Source organism: Cupressus sempervirens, chromosome 7 (genome assembly GCF_028749045.1).
Source record: "Cupressus sempervirens isolate cs-2001-9-10 chromosome 7, ASM2874904v1, whole genome shotgun sequence".
Lineage (NCBI taxonomy): Eukaryota > Viridiplantae > Streptophyta > Pinopsida > Cupressales > Cupressaceae > Cupressus > Cupressus sempervirens.
Window position 1 is genome coordinate 837,787,413 of NC_143124.1, and position 10,482 is coordinate 837,797,894.

At 36.3% G+C, this 10,482-nt stretch overlaps 1 protein-coding gene across 1 annotated transcript; it reads left to right on the forward strand.

The window, feature by feature from the left end:
• The first annotated feature begins 1,274 nt into the window (after positions 1–1,274).
• Positions 1,275–9,821, forward strand: LOC149549991 (alpha-humulene synthase-like). The gene is made up of 10 exons (XM_089794997.1): positions 1,275–1,372; positions 5,796–5,802; positions 7,057–7,244; positions 7,351–7,466; positions 7,561–7,775; positions 7,870–7,961; positions 8,088–8,174; positions 8,449–8,809; positions 8,949–9,200; positions 9,292–9,821. The coding sequence occupies exons 1-10, from the start codon at positions 1,275–1,277 to the stop codon at positions 9,586–9,588; spliced, it is 1,713 nt and encodes a 570-aa protein (XP_089651123.1). The 3' UTR covers positions 9,589–9,821.
• Positions 9,822–10,482: the final 661 nt, after the last annotated feature.

Genomic DNA, 10,482 nt, shown 5'->3' on the forward strand with positions numbered 1-10,482 from the left:
TAAAAAGTATAAGGCGTAAATACATGCTAAATTAAGATATTATCATCAAAAAAAATTATAAAATTAAATTTAAGTAATCCATACTTAATAAAGTATTATAATATAAATATGTTATTGAAAAGAAATGCCATCTCCTATTTATGTTTGCAATCTTTTAAAAAAACATATCAAACTTTATTTAGTAGCTAAGTGAACTTAGCAAATTTGATTCCATTTATCTCATCATTTTTGTAAAAGGTACCATCCCATGTCTTTAAAAAAGTGTACTAAACATATTTGATGTTGAAAAACTCGCCATAAAATAAACTTTTTGATAGTACAATTACAACAAGTGCTCTGTAGTAGCTTAGTACTTGTCTTTAATAGTACTAGTTTTAATTCTATATCTAAATTTAGTTGTAATTGTATTATATATTTATTATATAAGTGGAATAATATTTTTTTGTTTCACAACATCACTAATTAATAAAAATCGAATGGAATAGCACTCAACTAAGAATTGTAATATATAATTAGACTAAATAATTAAAATCTTTAAAAAAAATTATTTCAACCCATTTATTTATAATTTAAGAAAAATAATTATAATGGTTATGTATGAAAATCAAATTATTCAATATATTATTATAATGTATAAATTTCTATCTTAAAGTTCATATACAATAATTAAAGTTTTAAAATAGAAATTTAATGTACATAGATAAAAAATGTGCTAAAATATGTGCTGAAAATTGGTGATAAGGAAAAAGTTAGATAACTATTAGATATAAATTACATGGCTAAAATTTTAGTACAATAGTCACTCATTTAATAATTAAGTAACATGAGTAATCCAAAAATGCCACAATAGTACTAGACCTACTAGTAGGTACTAATAACTCGTGTTGATAATGACATGAACCTTACTATGTTGAAACAACCCTCCATAATAACATTAACCAAACATGAAATTAAAGAATAATCTATTCATCATCATCTCACCTAAATAAGGCTTGACTAGCTCTAATCACTTTTTAAAGAGGAAATCTTATGGCAGCATAATTCAATATATGACACTATATGGCAGCATAATTCAATATATGACACATTGGTAGGTTAAAAATAATGTTTTTTTTGTCACTATATGCAAAGCCTTCAGATTCCACTCATCGTATTTGCAATATAAATTTCCATGGACTTGTAAAGTTGAGCACAAGCATTCCACTTGTAAATCTGCTGCCACTTACCGTATTTGCAGATTCAACAATTTCGTTGGACAGTGCATTTCTACTGCGATGTCTAATTTGAAGGGAGCGCAGAGTTTGGTGGAAACAGTCCCAGAAAAATCATTAAATCTGTGGGATGATGAGTTTGTGCAATCTGCGGAAACACTGTACTATCTATGGGTATGATCTCTATTTCTTTCGAGCTACATAATATTATTCTTTTCAATGCATAATATGTTAATTATTGTTAGTTGGACAGCTGTTATTTCTAACCCAGAAATAGCAGCACTATTTATGGGTAGCTTGGATAGCTGTTCGTCCTTATCTATGAATAGCGGTTGTATTTATGGGTGGTTTGGACAACTGTTTTTCCACTTGCCAAAAATTAGTAAATGGTTATTATTTACTAATTTTAGTGATTCCTTTTGGACACTTTGCAACCAATTCTATTATTGGCTGTCAAGTTGTCTTAATCTCAGCCGTTGGTTAGATTTAATCTCGGTCGTTGGTTTACCAACAGGAGTAGTATAGAAAGGGGTCATTGGGTCATTTGGATGTGAAGAAGCTTTTGTGAAGCAGTTTGCAGTGTTAGCAAACAGTCTTGCAGTGTTAGCAAGGGCGCAGTGTTAGCGTGGGGATAGCAGTGGGGAATATCAGCAGGAGAAATTAGGAGGTTGTCAAAGTTCTGCTAGTGAGAGGCAAGAAATTTTGTATCTCTTGATTTGCTGAAGTTTAATATAATTCCTCATCTGCAGAACTGGTTTTCCCTTAGGGGTTTTTCCAGGGACAATTTGTTCAAAAATATTGTGTTCATTGTGGTGCACATTTCTTTCCGTATTTTATAAGTGAAGTTGTAGTTGTGTTATTTTTCAATATTAGCTGGGAATTTGTTTTCAGCAGTTTAATAATCATTTGTGATAGGAGATTAATAATCAGTGACTGCAATAGTTTTATTTTTCACATGGTATCAGAGCATTGCTAAGGGTAGAAGAGTTTTTCCCTAGGAAAGAAATTTTGATCTCTTTAGATTTATTATTGCTTTAAACCCTTGAGATGGCTTCAACTGGTTTGAGAGATCAGGATAGATTGGATGGTGCCTTAAATTTTGGTGTCTGGAAGGCCAGAATTTCTTTATTGTTGGAAGAGAATGGTATCAAAGATTATGCTACCAGTGGTGTACCTGTACCAACGGATGCAACACAACTTGCAGCATATAGGAAAGATGATGCCAAAGCGAGGAGGATTATCCTTGATGGTGTCAAGGATCATATTGTTCCACATATCTCAGAGCTAGATACAACAAAGAAGATGTGGGATGCCATTCTAAATCTGTAGTAGAATGCTACCACTAATAGGAAGTTGACTCTCAGAGAGAAGCTAAAGAATACCCAGATGAATCAGGGAGAAGACGTCACCAGTTACCTCACCAGGCTCAGACTTGTCAAGGATGAGTTAGCAGCTGTTGGAGATAGCCCTAGTGATGATGAGCTAGTGAGAATAGCCCTAAATGGGTTTACTAAACAATGGAGTGTCTTTTTTCAAGTTGTCAGTGGATGAGATACTTTACCGAGTTGGGATCAACTATGGACTGATTTCACTCAGAAGGAGTTTAGACTGAGTCTTGTCAATGGGGCCAACAAGAGTCAGAAAAATGAGGTGGAACAAGAGAACATTGCCCTAACGGGTAAAGGGAAAGCAAAGAAGGGATCTAGCAAAGGATCAAATTCACAAAGTGAAAAAAAGAAGAAGGACCTTTCTAAGGTCAAGTGCTTTGGATGTCACAAGTTTGGCCACTATGTCAATGATTGCCTAGAGAGGAAAAAGGGTAAGAAGCAGGTGGCAGCTTCAGCAAGTGTAGAAGAACTCTCCAGCAGAATGGAAGATGAGTTTGCACTCATAGCTTGTATGGTTAGCTCAACCTCACAGTGTGTTTGATATATACAGATAGTGGGGCATCATTTCATATGACAGGAGTTAGAGAGTACTTCTCCAGTTACAAGGAGGAGGACACCAACATCCAGATTTTTATGGGAAACTTGTCCAAACTCAACCCTGTTGGGAAAGGGACTATTCAGTTTCAGAGGGAGAATGGAAAGATAATTCCTCTTCATGATGTGTTATATGCGCCGGGCTTAGGTATGAATTTGATTTTTGTATCTGTTCTTCAGGATAGGGGGTATAATGTACTCTTTAGAGGGACACATGTGTTGATTAAGCACAAGGATTGGAAATCACCCATAACTATTGGAGTTAGGAGTGGTCGCCTTTATAGATTGCAGTTTGATACTCCTAAGGCACTTATGAGCAACAATAATCCTAGAGATCTTGGAGAGCTATGGCATAGGAGGTTGGGCCATATTCATCATGGAGCACTTAGATTGCTTCGTGAGACCGTGACAGGTGTTCCAGAGGTGAGCACAGAGCATGACAATGTATGTAAGGGATGTGTGTTGGGGAAGTTTATGAAAGCATATTTTCCAAGGAGTGACACTAGATCTAAGGGTGTTCTTGATCTATTACATTCAGATGTTTGTGGACCAATGTCAACAAAATCTCTCAGAGGATATGAGTACTATGTTACTTTTATTGATGACTTCTCTAGAAAGACCTGGATATACTTCTTGAAGACTAAAGATGAGGTTTTCAATCGATTCCAAGAGTTCAAGGCTCTTGTGGAGAACTCGACAGGAAAGAAGATAAAGGTTCTTCGGTTAGACAATGGAGGCGAGTACAAAGGAAATGTCTTCCAGGAGTTCTGCACCAGAGAAGGAATCAAGAGAGAATGGACTGTTCCTTACAATCCACAGTAGAATGGAGTTGCTGAGAGGAAGAACCGTTCTATATCGGAGGCAGCAAGGGCTATGCTACATGACCAGGACATGCCCCGTTACTTATGGGCAGAGGCATGTAATACAACAGTCTACATTCAGAATAGAGTTCCACACAAGGTGCTAGGGAAGATGACACCAGAGGAGGCTTTCACAGGGAAGAAGCCAGATGTTAGTCACTTTAGGATATTCGGGAGTTTGACATATTGTCATATTCCTGGAGATACACGTACAAAGTCAGATCAGACTGTAGAGAGGGGGTACTTTGTTGGGTACAGTGAGACCTCAAAGGCATACAGGATTTTCATTCCGGGGACTAAAAGAGTTATTGTCAGACAGGATGTCAAGTTCATGGAGGACAAGGCATTCAAGAGATCCAGAGATTTGCCAGCAGATGATCAGAGTGAGCAGCCAACAGAAGCTCCAAGACCAAGTCAAGGGCATCAAAGCTCAAGTACAGTTACCAGTACGAGTGTAGACTCAATTAGTGAAGATTCACAGAGTATGGAGCAACAGGTGCAACGGGAAATGCATCTGGAAGACTTGGAGGTTGACATTTCATCCTCTACAGTTGGCAGCAGGAACCATGTGGTTCCAGATACACAAAGGGATACTCAGGAGTTTGTGGGAGCTCCTAGGAAGAGTACTAGACAGTGAAGACAACTAGCCAAGTTCAATGACTATGTGGCATTAGTTAGTCAGTTGGTAGATAGTGAGCCTTCTAGCTATCAGGAAGCTGCAGAACATCAGGTATGGCGAGATGCTATGGTTGAGGAATATTCTTCAATAATGCAGAATGATGTGTGGGAGGTAGTACCTAGACCAACAGATAGGGCTGTAGTTGGATCACGCTGGATCTATAAGATAAAGCACGGTGCAGATGGTAGCATCGAGAAATACAAGGCTAGGTTTGTGGCAAAGGGGTTCTCTCAGAAGGAGGGAATAGACTATGAGCAGACATTTGCTCCAGTTGCCAGGTATACTTCTATATGAGCTGTAATCTCACTTGCAGCACAGATGGGATGGCAGATCCATCAAATGGATGTCAAGACAGCATTTCTCAATGGTGAGTTGAAGGAGGAGGTATACATAGAACAACCAGAAGGCTTTGTAGCACACAACAAAGAGACCCACGTGTGCAGATTGAAGAAAGCATTGTACGGACTCAAGCAGGCTCCTAGAGCGTGGTATGAGCGCATTGATACATACTTGCGGAAAATGGGCTTTGTGAAGAGTGAAGCAGATGCTAACCTCTACTACTTGATGGTTAGGGGTGAGATTCTCATTCTTGTTCTTTATGTGGACGACCTATTTCTTACAGGTTCACTAGGGCTCATAGTGGATTGCAAGAGGAACCTTGCAGAAGAGTTCGAGATGAAGGATTAAGGACTTATGCACTACTTTCTAGGCATGGAAGTGTGGCAGACAGATGGGGAGATTTTCCTTGGTCAAGGAAAATATTGCATTGAAATCTTGAAGAAATTCGGGATGGAGGATTGCAAAGCCATGTCTACACCCATGATCACGAATTGGAAGAAGGTAGATACATCTAAGGAAAAAGATGTAGATCCCACTTTATATAGACAATTGATTGGTTCGCTTATGTATTTGGTCAACACTAGACCAGATATAGCATTTGCAGTAAACTCTCCTAGTCAGTTCATGGTTGAACCAAAGAGAATGCATTGGATAGCAGCTAAGCATGTGCTATGTTACTTGTGTGGTACAGTCGAGTATGGGATCAGATATGTTCGAGGTGAAGGTATCAGGTTGATAAGCTATACTGACACAGATTGGGCAGGAAGTACAACAGACAAAAGGAGCACTTCAGGGTGTTGTTTCAGTTTGGGATTAGGAGTTGTATCTTGGTTCAGCAGGAAGCAGAAGTCTATGGCTCTAAGTTCAGCAGAAGTAGAATACATAGCAGCTAGCATGGCGACATGTGAAGCTATATGGCTTCGAAAGTTATTAGTAGCCTTGTTTGGTCAGAAGGTTGAGACTACTGTGATACATTGTGACAATCAGAGTTGCATCAAGTTGTCTGAAAATTTAGTGTTTCATGATAGGTCTAAACATATAGATATCAGATATCACTTCATCAGAGATTGTGTACAAAGGGGAGTTGTTCGACTACAATACATACCTACAGATGAGTAGGTAGCAGACATTCTGACGAAGGCTTTGGGAAAGGCCAAATTTATCTTCTTCAGAGATAAGATGGGTGTCATGCAGAACAGCATCCTCACTAAGAGGGAGTGTTAATTATTGTTTGTTGGACAGCTGTTATTTCTGACCCAGAAATAGCAGCACTATTTATGGGTAGCTTGGACAGCTGTTCATCCTTATCTATGAATAGCGGTTGTATTTATGGGTGGTTTGGACAGCTGTTTGTCTACTTGCCAAAAATTAGTAAATGGTTATTATTTACTAATTTTAGTGATACTTTTTGGACACTTTGCAACCAATTCTATTATTGGCTGTCGAGTTGTCTTAATCTCAGCCGTTGGTTAGATTTAATCTCGGTCATTGGTTTACCAACAGGAGTAGTATAGAAAGGGGTCATTGGGTCATTTGGATGTGAAGAAGCTTTTGTGAAGCAGTTTGCAGTGTTAGCAAATAGTCTTGTAGTGTTAGCAAGGGCGCAGTGTTAGCGTGGGGATAGCAGTGGGGAATATTAGTGGGAGAAATTAGGAGGTTGTCGGAATTCTGCCAGTGAGAGGCAAAGAATTTTGTATCTCTTGATTTGCTAAAGTTTAATATAATTCCTCATCTGCAGAACTGGTTTTCCCTTAGGGGTTTTTCCAGGGACAATTTGTCCGAAAATATTGTGTTCATTGTGTTGCACATTTCTTTCCGTATTTTATAAGTGAAGTTGCAGTTGTGTTATTTTTCGATATTAGCTGGGAATTTGTTTTCAGCAGTTTAATAATCATTTGTGATAGGAGATTAATAATCAGTGACTGCAATAGTTTGATTTTTCACATAATACTCATACTGATTGATACTCGTTGTATATGCTTCAGGCATCTGAATACCGTGAGCGTGTTGACGCACTGGTCAGACAAGTCAAAATCGTGTTGGAAGGAATGCAGAATGGAGGTGGAGATGGCGATCTAATCCATCGCCTTCAAATGGTTGATGCGTTGCAATGCCTCGGAATAGATCGATACTTTCAGGCTGAAATAAAAGCTGGTCTTGATGTCGTTTACGGGTCTGTTAAAATCATATTTCCTCTTACAAGCATTAACATTTGAAATGTTAAAATTAGAAAGCTATTATAAAATCGTCTGTTAAAATTATGCATTGAATGGATGCAGCTGTTGGGATGCAAGTGTGGGGATAGGATCAGACTGCGTAAGCGCTACAAAGGATTTGAATGCCACGGCTTTGGAACTCAGAGTGCTTCGACTCTGTCGTTATGATGTGTCTGCAGGTAACTAATAACTTATGAGCATCTTACTTTTGCCCTTCCCAATTTCAAATCACTAATTAATTACTTATTTGTTAAAATGTTGTGCATTGGAAAGATGTGTTGAACAACTTCAAGGACAATAAAGGGCAGTTCATTTTCCGTGGTGATGAGCAACACATGATGACAACTATGATCAACCTCTTAAAAGCTTCACGTATGTCATTTCTTGGAGAGGCGGTTATGGAAGACGCTAAAGTCTTCAGCTCTGCTTATATAAGACAGTTATTAGAGAAATCTCAAGATATAAAGCACAACACTTTTCTAAGAGAGGTAATGAATTTTTGGATTGTTTGTGAAGCCACCAAGCTAGAGTTTACACAAAATTTATACTGATTACAATTTCGTCTCCTCTTGAATTTTATAGGCTGAGTACGCTCTCCATTATGAATGGCCTTCTACTTTCTCTCGATGGGAGGCTCGAAGTTATATCGAAATATATGAACGGGATGTTTCCAGGTAAGAGCCGCGCGCTGCACATTGTTATCATAAAAATTACTTTTTCGGGGTTACAAATATCATATTTAAAAAAATATATATTATATATATTTGTCAATATATTATATATATTTGTCAATCTTTCAGGTTGAAGGACAAAATCGTTTTAGAGTTGGCCAAACTTGATTTCAATATATTGCAAGATATATACAAGATGGAAACGAAGAAACTGTCGAATGGTAGAAATTGAACAAATACTAGGATTATTTTTCGTATGGTTTAACATAAATCATATCTCTTAGTTTTATAGGTCATAAGAATCTACATCTTAGTTTGTAGAATACTTTATCGTGCCACTTGTTAAGTAAATTAGTGGTCTTCAGACTAGACTTTCCAACCATAGAAGGTGCTATTAATAATCTTTTTTTCAAATTGGGATGATATCACTTTTTATCGTTTTGATTTTGATTCCAATTCAAGTACAAATTAATTTGATTATTTTTCATTGCAGTTGGTGGCGAAATTCTGGGGTCTCAAAATTGATTGCATTTAGGGAGCGTTCAATTGAATATTATCTGTTGGCACTTAGTGCCATTGACAATGCAGAATTTGGTCGCAGCAGGATAGCTTTGGCCAAAGCGGCAACACTCATTTCTCTGTTAGATGATCTTTTTGATGATTACTTGACACTTGAGCAAGCTGAACTTGTTTCCAAGGCTATTGTTCAAGGTTGGAACATTTCCATTATAGAAAATATTCCAAATAAGTACAAGAAAACTCTCAAATTTATTTTCAAAACATTACATGAATTGACAAGTGAAGCAACTCAAATCCAAGGACGTGACATGATCCAGTTCATTACAAAAGCTGTATGCATACTTGCCTTAAATAAGTTTTGGTTCAAACTATAATCTTATATTAATTGATGTGTTATGTATAAATGTGATAGTAATACAAGAAAGAATCATTATTTAAAGTTTTTTACTAAATATGAATATTGTGTTTCAGTGGGCTGAATATGCTGAAGTTGTTTTAAAGGAGGCCCAATGGAAAGAAGGTCGATATGTTCCAAATTATAATGAGTACATAAAGGTTGCCTCAATAACTCGAGTAACTGGACTATTATCATTGCACTTGATCCTCCTAGCAGTTCCTAAATTGGAAGATGAAGCTATCGAGAAAATATTTCTCAATAAATCAAGATTGTATGAGCTCCTATGGTTGACGGCACGATTAGTTGATGATATTCGTGAATTTGAGGTTTTTTTTCTTCCATTTTACTTTGATGATTAAATACATATACTTATAAAATCATGTTGACAATATTAACATTTTTATTGTGCTAATGAAGGATGACAAGCTCCATGGACAAACAGCATCAGTAATTTCTTCATATATGAAGGATCATCCTCAATGTTTAGAAGAAGAGGCATTAGCTCATATCAATAGTCTTTTTTACCATTCTCTTCAAGAATTAACAGGAGAATATTTAAATCCCAATAAAGTGTTACTCAAATGGGATGATTTTTACTTCAATTATGGGAGAGGAATTCAAAGCTTTTACATATTTGGAGATGGCTTTTCATATGATGATATGGGAGTCAAGGAACGAGTATTCAAAGTCATTTTTGATCCAGTTAAAGTTTAAAAAAGATTGGTATGACCATCACTTGGATGCCAAGGTATAAATTTATTGTACGGTTGTCCAAGGGGTTGATCTTAATCAATTAAGATTTGGTGTTCTCATTGTCAAGGCCCAAGTTGAATTCCCCTTAGTACATCTTACCTAAAATTATAAACTCTTGGTCTTCCATGGTTGCCTTCTAATGTCAGGGTGGTGTCTAAATAAAAGTGTGTCTCATTAAAGAGTTGACTCTTGAAGTTATCTAATGTGTTTTTATCATAATTCACTTTCATTTGGGAAAGAAAATCTATATTTTTAATCCATTTATTTAATATTTTGTTGGCACACCACTTTATTAGTTATTTGAATTCAAAGTATTACCACTTTTAACCAAATGTTGAAATCCATATCTTATGAAAGTATTGTATAATTGACATTATATTTCAAATATTAGATCTATCTATGTTGAAGAAGTTTACATAAACATAATTAAAAATATATCACTAGGTTATTAATAACCATACAATTTACACCTTTTTGAATGCATAACATGCACGCACTTCATTTTTTATATGGCTATCTTTGGTCACAAGTTTTAGTAAAATAAAATATTTTTTAAATCCCTTCTTTGAGTTAGGATAGATCATTATCCATGATTTTTGAATAAGAGAAAACTATACTTTTATCCACCTTTACGGTTCACCTCTATTGTGTTAAGTAGTTTTCACAATTCAACAAAATGACTTTTGTCACAATATTTGTGCATACAGAGGTTATTTATTATTTGTTAACATAAATTTTAGATTAATATTGTTCAAGAGTATTTTTCTTCAACATGATTTAGACTTTAGATAAAATTATACACAAGCAGTATTTTCCTGAGAAAGGTTGAGTTGAGCTTAATGTTGATGATTGCTA

What these genes read in the sequence shown, in the direction of transcription:
- LOC149549991 (XM_089794997.1), top strand. Translation starts at nt 1,275, where the DNA reads ATGTCTAATTTGAAGGGAGCGCAGAGTTTGGTGGAAACAGTCCCAGAA. An exon ending in ACAACACTTTTCTAAGAGAG is followed by an intron (nt 7,776 to 7,869) that starts GTAATGAATTTT and finishes TGAATTTTATAG; the next exon opens with GCTGAGTACGCTCTCCATTA. An exon ending in TCCAGTTCATTACAAAAGCT is followed by an intron (nt 8,810 to 8,948) that starts GTATGCATACTT and finishes ATTGTGTTTCAG; the next exon opens with TGGGCTGAATATGCTGAAGT.